Source organism: Thamnophis sirtalis, unplaced genomic scaffold (genome assembly GCF_051295495.1).
Source record: "Thamnophis sirtalis isolate CommonGarterSnake01/CBP01778 unplaced genomic scaffold, rThaSir2_p1.2 scaffold_2, whole genome shotgun sequence".
Classification (NCBI taxonomy): Eukaryota; Metazoa; Chordata; class Lepidosauria; order Squamata; family Natricidae; genus Thamnophis; species Thamnophis sirtalis.
The window spans coordinates 54114685-54130968 of record NW_028261382.1 but is presented as its reverse complement, the minus strand read 5'-3'; the positions used below and the strand labels follow the sequence as shown (position 1 = coordinate 54130968).

The following is a 16284-nucleotide window of genomic DNA, read 5'->3' as shown; positions in this document are numbered from 1 at the left end:
CCCCTGCCTCAAATTCTCTGAACTCGGGGGCAAAGCTAACACGTGGGAAAGGCCCCTTTGAGACGGCAATGGGGCTGAGTGGAGGGGACACCCCCCTTCCTCCTGAGACAACGTAAGAGCTGGATTAAGGCCTGCTTTCCATATTCATGCCCCCCTCCCCAAGCAATGCACATCGAGCAAAAAAGGCATCTTTAACACATCATTTTTTGGGAGATTATTATTTTTTCCTTGCCTGGGGCATCCCTGCGTAGCAGAATTCCAGCTCTTACTGCGTTCCGACATTCTGCGATTTATTGCGTGTATTATTATTATTATTATTATTTATATCATCATCATCATCATCATTCCTTTGCTTTGGGGAAATAAATGCACTTATATGAGAAGGGCAGTCCAAATATTGCCCCGGGGTGGTGGTTTTTCCCTCCCTCCCCCTTAAATAAACCAAGTGCTTAAATGGAAATTCTGCATATATCACATTCGGCTACAGAAGCTGTCAGTCACATATTGGAACCAGCTTGCGGTGGGTTTGGTTAGTTGGTTTGGTTTCTTGTACTGAGTTATCTCAGATCGATTGTGGCTTCGCTGGGCCGTGTTTCTCCTCTTCGGATCGCCGTGTTGCAAACATGCATTCCCAGACTCCTCGGTGGGGACGGCATGGGGGGTAGTCCCACCCCAAACCTAGCCTTGAGGAGAGAGCGTCCTGAGATCGGTGGTCTTCCAAAGTCCTCAGGTGCCCCTGAAGCACCTCCCAACGTCTTCTGGTCATTTCTTGGCCTTCTCTCCTTCTTTTTCAGCCGGTTTGCTGTCTTTGGGGTCCATCCCGGAGGACTTCTCAGCTTTCTCCGTCTTGGTTGGCTTTGGGGTGTCTTTGAGACCCGCGGGGGCTCTTTGGGGCTCAAGGTCTTCTTGACGTCTTCTTTGGGCTTCTCCTCTTCCTTCTCAGCTTTCTCCTTCTTGGGTTCTTCCTTCTTCTCTTCGGCCTTGACCTTCTCGGCTTCCTTCTTCGCCTTGGGCTTGGGCCTCTTGGCTTTGGCTTCCTCGGCGGGAGATTTGGGCCCGGGATCCTTGGTTCCTTTCTCCACCTCTTTCCCCGTTTCTGGTTTGGATGGTGGCTTGGTGGCCTCCTCCACCCCCTTGCTGTCTTCAGCCTTGGGAGCAGCAGGTGTCTTTTTCCCATCAAGGGTAGGTGACTTGGCCTTGGGGCTTTGCTTCTTGTCCCCTTGGTCTTCGGTCTTTTCCTTGGTTGGGGTCTCTGGCTTGGCCGCCTCCTCCTCTTTCTTGCTCGCTTTCTTCTCCGCCAACGGCTGGGCGGGTACTCCCGCTTCTTTCTCGGGCGCCTTCTCCTTTGTTGCCGGCTTAGCTGGTCCCTTTTGGGGCGCGGTGTCCTTTTCTGGAGATTTCGGCTTCTCCTTGATGGGCGTCTTGGCCTTCTCCGGAGATTTCACCTTCTCCTTGACGGGCGTCTTGGCCTTGTCCGGAGATTTAGCTTCCTCTTTTGGGGGAAGCTTGAGCTTTTCTGGAGGTTTCAGGTCTTCTTTCGTCGGGGAAGCGACCTTCTCCGGGACCTTCACCGCTGGAGGTTTCGCGGCCTCCTTCGCTGGAGGTTTGAGGTCTTCTTTCGTCGGGGAAGCGACCTTCTCCGGGACCTTCACCGCTGGAGGTTTCTCGGCCTCCTTCGCTGGAGGCTTGAGGTCTTCTTTCGTCGGGGAAGCGACCTTCTCCGGGACCTTCACCGCTGGAGGTTTCTCGGCCTCCTTTGCTGGAGATTTTGGTTTTTCTGGTGCCTTGAGGTCCTCTTTGGTTGGGGAAGCCACCTTCTCCGGGACCTTCACCGCTGGAGGCTTCTCTGCCTCCTTCGCTGGAGATTTGAGGTCTTCCTTGGTTGGGGAAGCCACCTTCTCCGGGACCTTCACCGCAGGAGGTTTCTCTGCCTCCTTCGCTGGAGATTTGAGGTCTTCCTTGGTTGGGGAAGCCACCTTCTCCGGGGCCTTCACCGCTGGAGGTCTTTCCGCCTCCTTCATTGGAGATTTCAGCTTTTCTGGAGTCTGGCTTTCATCCTTGGCAGGAGAGGCAGGTTTTGCTGGAGATTTGCTCTCTTCTTTGATGGGAGAAGTTGCCTCCTCCACTGGCTTCACTCCCGGGATCTTCAAAAATTCTTTGGTTGGGGACACCACCTTGGCCGGAGGTTGACTTTCTTCCTTGGTTGGAGACCCGACTTTGGCTGGCGACTTGGCTTCATCCTTTGCGGGAGATTTAACCTCCTCAGGAGATTTGGCTTCCTCTTCCTTCAAGGTGGGCTCCTTTTCCGATGATGGGGTCTTCTCTGTAGATGGAGATCCTTTCCCTGTTCCAGCTTCTTCTCTTTCTTCTCCTTCACCGTCTTCCTTTCCCTCCTGGCTTTCCTCTTCTCCTTCTTTTTCCTCTTCTGCTTCTTCTTCCTCCTCCTCTTCCTCCTCCTCTTCTTTTTCCTCTTTTGCTTCCTCCTCCTCCTCTTCCTCCTCTTCTGCTTCCTCTTCCTTCTCCACCACTTCTTCCACAATGACCGTCTCCTTTTCCGATCTCTCCACCACTTTAATTTTCTCCTCGCTCTTGACTTTGAGGTGAACGGGGATGCTCGGGCCCTTGGGGGCGATTTCGGGGAAGGAGAAAATCCCCATCCCGCCGCCGAAGTGGCATTCCTCTCCTTCCAGCAGCTTCCTGTTTCCAAAAAAAGAGAGAGAGTGGAGAATCAAATCTGTTGCTCAAGGCATTGAATCAAAATTATGTGAAGTATTAATAAAGGTAAAGCTTCCCGTTGCACATGTGTGCTAGTCGTTCCCGACTCTAGGGGGCAGTGCTCATCTCCGTTTCAAAGCCGAAGAGCCAGCGCCATCCAAGGACGTCTCCATGGTCATGTGGCCGGCATGACTCAACGCCAAAAGCACACGGAATGCTGTTACTTTCCCACCAAAGGTGGTACCTATTTTTCTACTTGCATTTTTTACCTGCTTCCGAACTGCAGAAGCTGGGACAAATAACGGGAGCTCACTCTGTTCCACGGCGCTAGGGATTCGAACCGCCGAACTGCCGATCTTTCTGATCGACAAGCTCAGCCTCTTAGCCACTGCGCCACCGCGCCCCTGAAGTATTAGTACTGCTTTATAAAACCCTTAGTAAGTCCCCATCTGGAATACTGCATCCAGTTTTGGTCGCTACCTTACAGAAAAAGGAGATGGTGACTTTGGAAAAAGTGCATTGAAGAGCAACTAAGATGATTAAAGGCCTGCAGACCGAAACATATGAAGGAACAATTGCAGGATTCGGATTTGACCACTCTAGAGGAAAAAAAGGACTGGGGGCGACAGGATAGCAGTGCTCCAATATTTGAGGGGCTGCCTCAAAGAGGCGACTTATTTTCCAAAGCACCAGAAGGCAGGATAAGACACAATGGATGGAAATTAAACAAAGAGAGAATCAACCTGGAATTAAGGAGAGAAACTCCTAACAGGGAGGACAATTAACCAGTGGAACAGCTTGCCACCAGAGGCTGTGGGTGCTCCATCCCTGGAGGTTTTTAAGAAAAGTCTGGACAGCCACTTATCTGATACGGTACAGGATCTCCTGCTGATAATATCACAGGGCTGGGAGCTTGGGGGGTCATCTAGTCCAGCCCCCTCCTCAAACAGGAGACCTTTACAGAACCATACAATGACAGAGTTGGAAGGGGACCTTGGCGGTCATCTAGTCCAACCCCCTGCTCAAGCAGGACACCCGATACCATTCCAGACAAATGTCTATATTTTAAAACTGTTGTCAGAACAATTAATGAAAAGAAGGACTAGGGGAGACATGATAGCAGTCTTCCAATATCTCAGGAGCTGCCCCAAAGAAGAGGGAGTCAAACTATTCTCCAAAGCACCTGAGGGCAGAACAAGAAGCAATGGGTGGAAACTAATCAAGGAGAGAAGCAACTTAGAACTCAGGAGAAATTTCCTCACAGTTAGGACAATTAATCAGTGGAACAGAAGTTGCCTCCAGATGTTGTGAATGCCCCAACACTGGAAGTCTTTAAGAAGATGTTGGATAGCCATTTGTCTGAAACGGTGTAGGGTTTCCTGCCTAGGCAGGGGGTTGGATTAGAAGACCTCCGAGGTCCCTTCCGACTCTGCTATTCTAAAAATACAAGACTTTCAAAAGCAGGGTGGGAAGAAATATGAGGAGGAGGACACAAAGGGAGAGGCTTTTTTTTCAAAACAGTGAAATCCTGGCCCCCAATTTGGAGCCTAGTGTTATAAGACTCTTGTAATATCATGTTTCTGAGCTCTCTTGTAGTGAAATATATAACTATGTCTCGGGAGAGTTGCTTCTGTTTTGCCACCCAAGTATTAACGCGATAAATTTTATCGATCTGCCAGTCAAAGTTAGACCCCGGTCTTCCCACCAGACAGTCAAAGGCTTCTGAAAGAATCTGTTTCAAGTTCTCCTGTTTATCCTCACGCAACCCCCTTACTCTTAATGCCAGTTCCATCTGCCTGTACTGTAGGGGGAGGCTTTTTAATGCTCTCCGAATTTGAATCTTTCTGGGCTCAAGGCCCCAAGTACCTGTAGGCAGCAATCTCGATATCCAGAGCCATTTGACGTTCAGGAGGTCTTGGTATTCTCTCAGCTGGGCTGCCATCTCCCACTTTGTATTCCTGAGCTCGTTGTCCAGCTGTCCAATCGTATCCTAGGGAAAAGACACAAACCTTCCCTGAACAACTTGTGCACTAAAATGGAAGAAGGCGAGGCCAGGGAACCCGCAGGCGGGCCTCAAACTTCACCAAAGTTCGGGGAGGAACAATTCCCGTCGCAAACGGCATTTTTTTTTTAATAAAGTGTTTTGGAAACTAATGGAAAAGAGACCAAACGAATAAGGCGGAAACGGACCAAGGTTGAGGTGGCGCAGTGGTTAAATGCAGCACTGCAGGCTACTGCTAGATCAGCAGTTCAGCGGTTCAAATCTCACCGGCTCAGGGTTGACTCAGCCTTCCATCCTTCCGAGGTGGGTAAAATGAGGACCCAGATTGTTGGGGGCAATATGCTGACTCTCTGTAAACCGCTTAGAGAGGGCTGAAAGCCCTATGAAGCGGTATATAAGTCTACTGCTATTGCTAGGTTAAATCTGTAGCAACGGAAACAGAGCAAGTTAATAGCTAGGGATGGACCTTAATGAAGATGTAGACTTTTGCTCTTTCTACTCCTTGTTGTTTAAAAAGAAAAAAAGCTGAGTTTTGAATTGGCATTGTGGGGAAAAAAGTGAATTGTCCAGAAAGATGCTTCCCATCCAAGAAGCTTCTTCAGCTCTGACCGGATGGTGGAGAATGGAAGGATTTATACTCCTTGCAGACAAGCTGGTCATTTGCATCCTTTGAGAGGGTCGTTGAGGCCGCTTGGAGGTTTTATCTGTATCCTCAGGGTCACCTGAGTGGTGCAAATGTCTGTGGAGCCTTTTTGGAACTGCTGAAAGGACCGTTGTAGACTGAAGATAGATGAGGTCCTATCCCTCCACCTCTGTTGAAAGAGGGCTGTTCAATTTGCACATCTCTCCGACCCTGAAGACACAGGTAAACCTGTGGCCTCAACGACTCTAAAAAAGATGCAAATGACCAGCTGCCTGCAAGGAATATTAAATCCTCCAAGTGGCCTCAATGACTCTCTAAAAAGGAAGCAAATGACCAGCTGCCTGCAAGGAGTATAAATCCTCCAAGTGGCCTCAATGACTCTCTAAAAACGATGCAAATGACCAGCTGCCTGCAAGGAATATAAATCTTCCATTCCAACCACCATCTGGTCAGAGCTGAAGAAGCTTCTTGGAGTAGAAGCAAAACCTCTTCAAAGAAAAAACGAAAAAGTCCCGTTGCTCCTGGAAAATAAAAAAGCACCTTTGGTCCACAAATCTTGGCCGCGTCTTACCTGATAAGATTGGACATCCAAATGGTGGCGATCCTCAATGTCCAGCCTCTGCCTCTCCAAGGATTCCTTCATCCCGCGGAGAGTTTCCAGCTCTGTTGTTTTGGACTGGAGCTGCCTGCGATATTCCGACAGCTCGTCCTGGGCATTGCGGATGGCATCCGTGTTCACCCTGGCGACTTCAGAGAGCTTGTCCAGCCTCACTGCAGAATGGGAGTCGGGGGGGAAAGAGGGAAGAGCCATTAAGGTTCTGGGGCATGTGAGTTGGCACCAGATATAGATTAAGAGAGTTGGAAGGGACCTTGTAGATCATCTAGTTCATCCCCCCCGCCCCCCCGCCCAAGCAGACCCTACACCATTTCTGGCAGATGGCAGACCAGTCTCTTCTTGAAAGCCTCCAGTGATGAAGCTCCCACAAGTTCTGTTCCATGGGTTGATGGTTCTCACTGTCAGAAAATTCCTCCTCATTTCCAGGTTGAATCTCTCCTTGTTCAGTTTCCATCCATTATTCCTTGTCTGGCCTTTGGGCGCCTTGGAAAACAGCTTGAACCCCTCCTCTCTGTGGCAGCCCCCTCAAATATTGGAAGACTGCTATCATGTCTCCGCTGGTCCTTCTCTTCACTAGATCAGCCATGCCCAGTTCCTGCAACCGTTCCTTCCTTCTCCTCCTTGATCTGAAGAAATATGCAGCATCTTGGTTGCTCTTCTCTGCACTCTTTCTAGAGTCTCAACATCTTTTTTTATAATGTGGGTATTGAAGCTTAGTTTGGGTATTGAAGTTCTACTTTACAAGATACAATGGTTGGGCAACATAAGGATAACTGGATGACAGAGTTGGAAGGGTCTAGAACAGAATAGAATAGAATAAGGAAAGAAGGAAAGAATAGAAAGAAGTAAGGAGAATAGAATAGAATAGAAGAATAAGGAAAGAAGGAAGGAGAATAGAATAAAATAGAATAGAATAGAAGAATAAGGAAAAAGGAAGGAGAATAGAGTAGAATAGAATAAGGAAAGAAGGAAAGAGAATAGAAAGAAGGAAGGAGAATAGAATAGAATAGAAGAATAAGGAAAGAAGGAAGGAGAATGGAATAGAATAGAAGAATAAGGAAAGAAGGAAGGAGAATGGAATAGAATAAGGAAAGAAGAAAGGAGAATAGAATAGAAGAAAAAGGAAGGAGAATAGAATAGACTAGAATAAGGAAAGAAGGAAAGAGAATAGAATAGAATAAGGAAAGAAGGAAAGAGAATAGAAAGAAGAATAGAATAAGGAAAGAAGGAAGAAGAATAGAATAGACTAGAATAAGGAAAGAAGGAAAGAATAGAAAGAAGGAACAATATAATAGAATAAGGAAAGAAGGAAGGAGAATAGAATAAGGAAAGAAGAAAAGAGAATAGAAAGAAGTAAGGATAATAGAATAGAAGAATAAGGAAAGAAGGAGGGATAATAGAATAAAATAGAATAGAATTGAACAATAAGGAAAAAGGAAGGCGAATAGAATAGACTAGAAGAAGGAAAGAAGGAAAGAGAATAGAATAGATTAAGGAAAGAAGGAAAGAATAGAATAGATTAAAGAAAGAAGAATAGAATAGAATAAGGAAAGAAGGAAGAAGAATAGAATAAGGAAAGAAGGAGAATAGAATAGATTAAGGAAAGAGGGAAAGAATAGAAAGAAGGAAAGAGAATAGAATAGATTAAGGAAAGAAGGAAAGAATAGAAAGAAGGAAGGAGAATAGAATAAGGAAAGAAGGAAGGAGAATAGAATAAGGAAAGAAGGAAGGAGAATAGAATAGAAGAATAAGGAAAAAAGGAAGAATAGAATAAGGAAAGAAGGAAGGAGAACAGAATAGAATAACAGTTGGAATGGACCTTGGAGGTCTTCTAGTCCAACCCCTTCTCAAGCAGAAAACTCAACACCATTTTAGACCGAGGGTTGCCCAATCTCGTCTTAAAAACCTCCCATATTGGCTCTCCCACAACTTCTGAAGGCCAAGGAATCGCCGATTAACATGGGAAAACCTGGGTTTATTAAGAATGGCTTCTCATGATGTTAACAGAATAACACACGATCAAAACTCACAGACGCTCGGCCACTGCTTCATGTTTACGACCGCTGCTGTGTCTCAAGGTCACGTGAGATCCCCCTTTGTCCCCTGGGGAAGCCAGATTCACTTCATCGTGTGACTTAACTTCACCGGTGCAGTGATTCAGTTAACAACCGTGGCAAGAAAGGTCGTAAAATGGGGCAGAACGTTTCCCTTAGCCACTGAGATTTTGGGCTCAACTGTGGTCGTAAGTCGAGGAATATCTAACTAATTCACTTTTTTTTTTTTTTTGCCAATTAGCGTTGAAGAATTTCTCTCCGCTTAAATGAGCAGACGAGAGGGGTGGGGAGATGGGATAATAAAGTGGATAATAAAAAGACTGCAGTAGCAAAGGATTTGCCTTTATTGCTTCATTTCCAAAGGAGAGAAAAATCCTTAGATTTTTCTTGGCAGCTTTAAAACTGGTGGACTGCAATTCCGAGGATGTGATGGCTAGGGGATTCTGGGAATTGAAGTCCACCAGTCCACCTATTGCAGGAACTGGATACTTCTAATTTAATGAAAAGAAGGACCAGGGGAGACAGGATAGCAGTGTTCCAATATCTCAGGGGTTGCCCCAAAGAAGAGGGAGTCAAGCTATTCTCCAAAGCACCTGAGGGCAGGACAAGAAGCAATGGGTGGGAACTAATCAAGGAGAGAAGCAACTTAGAACTAAGGAGAAACTTCCTGATAGTTAAAACAATTAATCAGTGGAACAACTTGCCTCCAGGAGTTGTGAATGCTCCAACATCTTTAAGAAGATGTCGGATCACCATTTGCCTGAAGTGGTGTAGGGTTTCCTGCCTGAGCAGGGGGTTGGACTAGAAGACCTCCAAGGTCCCTTCCAACTCGTCTAGTCTAGTCTGAAAAGTTGCCAAGGCTGGACACCCCTTAGAGTTCAATAGAGTAGATTCAGTATTAATTACGTTGTCTAGCAACAGAGCAATTTTCCGGAATGCAGCAGCATCTGCTTAGCAATCTAAAATATATTCTTACTAATATGACACGGGGTGTGGGGGGGCTTCATGGGAATATATACACACACACACACACACACACACACACACACACATATATATATGTTTTTATTTGTGCTGATAAATAAATAAAGGAAGACTAGTATAGATCTATTTCAAGCTATTTAGCTCTCATCAGCTAGCCATATCCTTACTGGGATTCGGGCATACCAGGGGTTGTGACTTTAAGTATGTGTATATATATATATATATATATATATATATATATATATATATATATATATATATATATATATATATATATTATATATATATATATATATATATATATATATATACTTATACTTAATATATATGATTTTTTACAACCCCTGGTAAGCCCCAAATTATGGGAGGAAGCTAACTGCTTCCATCATCTGTCCTTCGGCTCGTCACAAGAGTCCATCACGACAGAAACCCAATATTTTTACTGTTGCCTTTGTTATATTTGTGGTTTTTTTTAATTTGTGCTGATAAATAAATAAAGGGAGACTAGTATAGATCTATTTCAAGCTATTTAGCTCTCATCAGCTAGCCATACCCTTACTGGGATTTGAACCTGGGCTATATTACATACTAGGCAGAAATCTCAGCCATTAGGCCACAGGCTCTTATCCGTTATCAGCGAAGCCAGGGTGAAAGGTATCTATTAGATTTTTTACAACCCCTGGTAAGCCCCAATTATGGAGGAAGCTAACTGCTTCCATCATCTGTCCTTCGGCTCGTCACAAGAGTCCATCATGACAGAAACCCAATATATATATATTTCCAGGAAGCTGGAGGCGGATTCTCCCTAGCTGGATTCTGCCGGCGGGAACACACTTTGCAGTCTGACTCAGCAAACCCAGAGATTTTACAACAAGGAAGAGTTTTAATCCAGAAAGGAACCCGTGACGTAGCAAGATTCTGCGTAGACCAGGCTGGTTGTTTCTAGAGTTTGACGGGCATCTTTATACACCGTTGTGGTGCAAAGCCGGCTTCACACTGAGCCACGCAAGGGTGTTACGCAAGCACAATTCCCACTGCGGTTTCGGTTAACTGAAAATAGACTGCAGGAAAACTCGTCTCCCGAGAACTAAATTCATTTCCTATTTCTACCTGGCTGACAGATGCTCTCCAAACACCAGGATGGCAGAAGATGCTTCACTGCAAACTGCAACAAGAACGTTGCTTTTTTTAAAAAAAAAAAAATCCAGCCCTGTCTTCTGCTCATCATCTTACTGTCTGTTTAAGTGAGTTTGCAAAAAACCCAGTGGATAGGCGGCGCTAAAAAAAAAAAAAACCGCTTGCATCAAGAGTTTGCAGATCATTCCAGATGCTGGCGTTGTATTTTTAGCAGCCGATGGAGACATGGCTGGTTGTTTGAAACAGAATTATGATGGAAGATTACAAGGGGAAAAAAACCCGGAGGAAAAAATAGGGTAAATGACTACTATATTGGCAGCAGGAAAATAAAATGGGAATATTTTTATATGGGTATAACCCTCCACTTAACAGTTTGTTTAATAACCAAAGCTTCAACAGCACTGAAAACGAAGACTTATTGAGGGCCTACGGTATAGTTATAGGTCATACTATAATTTGTTTGATTTGGGTTTTGGGGGGGGGGGTTCTCTGTGAATTCAGCCAGGATAAACTCAAACCTATATTTTTACAGCTTGCCCCATGCGTGAACTCAACTCATGTTGCCGTAGGCAATCAAATGAGGTTAAAAGGGTCGCAGTTTCATGTTGTGTGATGAGGTTTAATGCCACGAATGAATCCAGTCCCATCCAATATGGAATAGAAGATGGCGTGTGTAGCTCAGGGTTGAAATATGGAGTCCTTGGGGTCCTCTGAGTTTGGGGGGGGGGGGTTCTTGTAGATCACTGTCAAACTAGGTAACATCATCAGTGTTAGAAGGGAGTGGGGTTTGTGGAAGGGGAGGAGGAGGAAGGGGAAAGGACTGGAGGAGTCCTTGATGTTCTCTGAACTTGGTGGTTTTCTTGCAGACATTTCATTACCCTACTAGGTAACATTATCAGTGCTAGAAGGGAGTGGGGTGTATGGAGGAGGAGGTGGGGAAGGACTGGAGGAGTCCTTGATGTTCTCTAAACTTGGTGGTTTTCTTGCAGACATTTCATTACCCTATTAGGTAACATCATCAATATTAGAAGGCAGTGAGCTGGAGGAGGAGGAGGAGGAGGAAGGGGAAAGGACTGGAGGAGTCCTTGATGTTCTCTAAACTTGGTGGTTTTCTTGCAAGCGTTTCATTACCCTACTAGGTAACATTATCAGTGCTAGAAGGGAGTGGGGTTTATGGAGGAGGAAGAGGAGGAGGAGGAGGAGGAGGAGGAGGAGGAGGAAAGGACTGGAGGAGTCCTTGATGTTCTCTGAACTTGGTGGATTTCTTGCAAGCGTTTCATTACCCTACTAGGTAACATTATCAGTGCTAGAAGGGAGTGGGGTTTATGGAGGAGGAGGAGGAGGAGGAGGAGGGGAAAAGGACTGGAGGAGTCCTTGATGTTCTCTAAACTTGATGGTTTTCTTGCAGACGTTTCATTACCCTACTAGGTAACATCAACAACATTAGAAGGGAGTGAGCTGGAGGAGGAGGAGGAGATTAACTGTGGGCTCCTCGATGCCCTCTCTGAGCTTGGGTTTTTATGTTTGCAGACATCTTACAGATGTTACCTAGTAATGAAACATCTGCAAGCAAGCCCCCCGGGAACTCTTGTCACCCAATCAGAATTTAGGTCTCGGATCCCTGTCTGCGGCTGATGGATCTTGGAGTTTCTCGGGATGGAAGCCCCAGCCGTTACGTGCCATGGAGTCAGCACCTCGGACAGCGCCTTCGCCTTGAGCGCATCGGGGGTTTCTCTCTCTCCCAGGCGCGCCTCCCCCGCGCAAGTTTGCTCCCCCCCCGGGGGGGGAGTCAAGAGAAGATATTAAATGCGGATTAGCAGCCCTAAGGCTCGAGGGCGTGGAGGGGGGCGTGGGCATGGGGGGGGCGTGGGAGCTAACAGGGCAATAAGTTATGGAAGTTGGGTAGGATATTAAGCTGACCGGTTGCAGATTTCGTTCTTCGAGGGGTCGCCCCAGTTTTTTTTAAAAAGGGGGAGGGGGGACATTGCAATGCGGGTCGAAAGACAGCCCGGCAGTTGGGAAGGGGGGTCCCAAGTCTGGCCGCACCTCCCCCCTTCTTCAAAAAGGGCTCCCATTCGTCCTCCAGCGATTGGGGGGGGGGGGAGATGATTCCCAACAAATTTGGGGGAAGTTGGCAAGCAACCTCGCTGATGGGGGGGCGGGAAAGAGTCGCCTTTTCTGCCGGTAGCCGCATCAACCTCCCCGCCCCCCCTCCCCACATCATTCTTCCTCTTCCCCCACCCCCACCCCCCCTTTCCGCTTTAAATCACCCCTCCCCGCCCCCTTCCCACGTCTCCATCCTAGCTGGCGCCTGGCCGAATATAGGAAGGGGAAGGAGACGCGGGGGTGGGGTGTCTGCAAAGATGGGGAGGGCGGGTGGCAAAGGAGGCAAGTCACGCTGCGCCAGTCTGGCCCCTCCTTGCACCCACCCAACACGCCCCCCCCCAAACGAAAAAACTGCAGGAGGGAGTTTGGCCTCCAGTTGCCGGCCGCTGCCAGCCTAAAACTGCGGCATCACCGGTTGGCGCACATCCCCCCCCCCCGTGCATGAGCAAAATCCAAAGGGACCCCCCCCCCCACATACACACACACTTGCCTATGTGTCCCCCCCCCTCCACCCCTGCACCAGGGCCGGGGTGGGTGGGACGGGGACCAGCAGGGACGCAACCAATTTTTTCCTTCCCCTCCCAGCCCCAAAACACAGCAGAACCCTATTCTCCCCCCCCCCCCGCCCACCTCTGCGCAGATCCTATGGGTTGCTGGTTGCGATTTTTCTTTACTTTCATTTTTCTCTGGTCCCCGCCTCCTCGCTGCTTTCCCCCCCTGCTCTTCGCAACCAACCCCTGCAGTCCGGGGAAAGGGGTGAGGGGGCGACGCTCCCTCTCTTCCGCAGTGGGGAGACAGGACACCCCATTAAGAGAGGCTGGCTTTTGTCTCTCGGAGAGAAAGCCCCCTGCCAACTTGGGGTCAGTCAAGGGTGCGGGACCCCTGGCGGTCACCCCTCACTCATCCGCCTTTGCCTTTTCTCGCCCCCCCCCCCAGTCTGAGATGATGAGCCGTCTCTCTTCCCCCAAGTTTGAGGGGAGTTTAACGCCTCCATCCCTCACTAAAATGTACAAGGCTGGGGGGGGGGGTGTTACACCCACCCACACACCCACACCCAAGAAAGAAATGTATAAAAATGTGGAGGAGAGTGAATGAAACTGACTGGGGAAGCGTGTTTCCTTTGAGCCTCTTCATTACAAAGCTTTCATTCGGAGTCGTCTGAACTGTCTCTCTCGGAACAATTTGACCCCGTTTTCAGAGCGCAACTCCCCCACCCCCGCCGCGTCCAACACTTTCCCGCAAGGTCACTCCGTAGGAGTGGGGGGGGGGGGAGAGTTCAGCTTTGCACAGCAATTTCTGGCCCGTGTCTTGGCCCGTTGGATCGATTCAGTCGAGTCATCGAAATCATTTCCCGACGTTCAGACGTTAGGTAGGTTCGCCCTTCCGCTTGCGTCCGTTTTAAGAGTTGCGACTTGGAGCGTCCTACAACAACTCCGTTTTATAGTCTTCTCTCTCTCCCCCCCCCTCTCTCTTAAAAGTTACGGGGAAGGCAAAGGGAAAGGATGGGGGGGTCTTGAATGACGCACCCCTCATTTCCCTCCTCCCCTCTATAAGCACCCATTCAACCTCACGGGGGGGGAATTAAGGGGGTTGATATTTAACCCAGACCCTGGCACTTGCCCTGTGCCCTGCTCTTTCCGCGCAATTGTTCTGCCCCCCCTCCCCCAAATCTGGATTGCGGAGGGCCCCCCCCCTCCCGCCCCCAAGCCCCGCATTCTGCCTCGGGTCTCTGGCTTCTATCGATATCAACTAATGATGCTATGATTTATATTGAATATATAAGCCGCCCAACTCCTAAGCGACTCAGCCTTCCCTCCCCCTTAAACACGAGCGGGGGCAGAATTAACAGAGTGGGAAGGGATCTTGGAGGTCTTCTAGTCCAGCCCCCCTACTCAAGCAGGCAACCGTATACTTAATTCTGCCGACAGTTCGATCCTGACCGGCTAAAGGTTGACTCAGCCTTCCGTCCTTCCGAGGTGGGTCAAATGAGGACCCAGATTGTTGAGGGCAAGAGGCCGACTCTGTAAACCGCTTAAAGCACTGTAAAGCGGCATATAAGTCAAAGGGTTATTGCTGTATCACTTCAGGCAAACGATTGTTCTCTCTCTTCTTAAAAACCATTCCTGCCTTCCGGCGCTTCAGGGAGTATTTGACTCATCCCTAGTAGAGAGCCTGGCGCCCCTCCCCACCCCAGGTTGTCCCCACCCACCCCTCTCCTTTCTTCCAGTGCCCCCCCCCCCCCACGACTCACCTCGGAAAAACTCCTCGGACTGCAGCGAGCTCTTGAAGGCGTGTCCCTCCAGCTGAGCGCGGATCTCCTTGAGCGCCGAGGTGACGTCGGACTGGACGGCGGGCAACTCGCGCAGCTCGAAGACGGCGGCCGGCCCGCCGCCTTGGATCTGGCGCAGCAGCTCGGCCACCTCGTCGCCGTGGCTGCGGCGTAGGAAGACGCTCTCCTCGCGCAGGGATGCCAGCTTCTTCTCCAGGTCGCCTTTGGTCATTTGGGCTTGCTCGGTGAATTTAGCCAGGGCGCGGGCGGCCGCCTCGTTCTCCTCGCGCAGCCGGGCCTCGTCCTCCAGCCGCTGGCGCAGCGCCCCCACTTCCTCCTCCAGCCGCTCTTGCTCCAGCCGCAGCTGCCCCTTCTCGTTGCTGGCCCTCACCAGCACTCCGCGCATCTCCCGGATCTCGCGCTCGTACAGCTCGCCCAGCGCCGAGCGGCCGGCTTGCTGCTGGCGCAGCGCAGCCGCCTCGCCCTCCAGCTGCCGGTTTTGCTCCTCCAAGGCGCGCACCTTGTCGATGTAGCCGGCGAAGCGGTCGTTGAGCGACTGCAGCACCTCCTTCTCGTTGCGCCCCCCGCGCAACTCGCCGTTCAGCGACTCCCAGGCTCTCGGTGGACGAGCCCAGCTGGCGCCGGGAAGCTGAGCCCCAGGAGCGGGACCAGCCCTGAGAGTGGAAGCCGCTGGAGGACAAGGAGCCGACCCCGGAGCGCGAGAGCCCCGCCGGGCCGGCTGAGCGCAAGCCGCCCCCGGCATCCTTGCGATAAACCATAGGGCCGCCGCCGCCGCCGCCGAATAGCACCTCAGCGCCGTAGCTTAGCATCGCGCCGTCGGAGAGGGCACTGCGGCAGGCGGCCAGTGGGGCCCGCTTATATGCAGCCCGGAGCCGCCCCTCCGAGGAGCGAGGAGGAGGAGGAAGAAGAAGAAGAGGAGGAGGCGGCACCGAGCGCCGCCTTGCCTCGCCTTTCCTCCCCAGGCGGCGTCTCTGTGCAACCATCCCTCCTCTCCTCGGGAGCCCCAGGGCTGGTGGGGGGGGCTTCCTTCCACCCAGACAGACCCTCCCAAACTACAGGCGCAGTGCAGAGGTAGACCAAGCCTCCCACCCTCCAAAAAAAGACTTTGCGGGAATACTATCCCAAGACAACATAAAGTGAGGTTTGAAAGAGACAAGAACAGAAAAAGAAAGGGGGAGAGGAGGGGAGAAGGAGAGGAAGAGGAGGGAAGGAAGGAAGAGGGAAGCCGAGGAGGGTGGAAGGGAGAGAAAGAGAAGGAGAGAGGGTAGAAGGGGAAGAGGAAGAGTAGGAGTAAGGGAGATGGAAGGGAAGAAGGAAGGGGAAGGAGAGGAGGAAGGAAGGAAGTAGAGAAGGGAGGGAAAAGGGAAAGGGAAAAGGAGAGGAGGGAGGGAGAGAAAGAGAAGGAGAGAGGGTAGAAGGGGAAGAGGAAGGGTAGGAGGAAGGGAGATGGAAGGGAAGAAGGAAGGGGAAGGAGAGGACGAAGGAGAGAAGGGAGGGAAAAGGAAAGGCGAGAGGAGGGTGGAAGGGAGAGGAAGAAAAGGAGAGAAGGTAGAAGGGGAAGAGGAAGGGTAGGAGTAAGAGAGAGGGAAGGGAAGAAGGAAGGGAAGGAGAGGAGGAAGGAAGTAGAGAAGGGAGGAAAAAAGGAAAGGGAAAGGAGAGGAGGGTGGAAGGGAGAGAAAGAGAAGGAGAGAGGGTAGAAGGGGAAGAGGAAGGGTAGGAGTAAGGGAGAGGAAGGGA

General features: G+C 49.7%; 1 protein-coding gene across 1 annotated transcript; it reads right to left on the bottom strand.

Moving 5' to 3' along the window:
* Positions 1 to 557: 557 nt before the first annotated feature.
* LOC106554199 (uncharacterized) lies at positions 558 to 15433 on the bottom strand. Its single transcript, XM_087703482.1, is given in 6 exon segments — positions 558 to 2697; positions 4582 to 4615; positions 4618 to 4705; positions 5932 to 6131; positions 14509 to 15136; positions 15138 to 15433. Coding segments are annotated over 6 exon segments (3309 nt in total). The 5' UTR covers positions 15357 to 15433.
* Between the last annotated feature and the right edge of the window lie 851 nt (positions 15434 to 16284).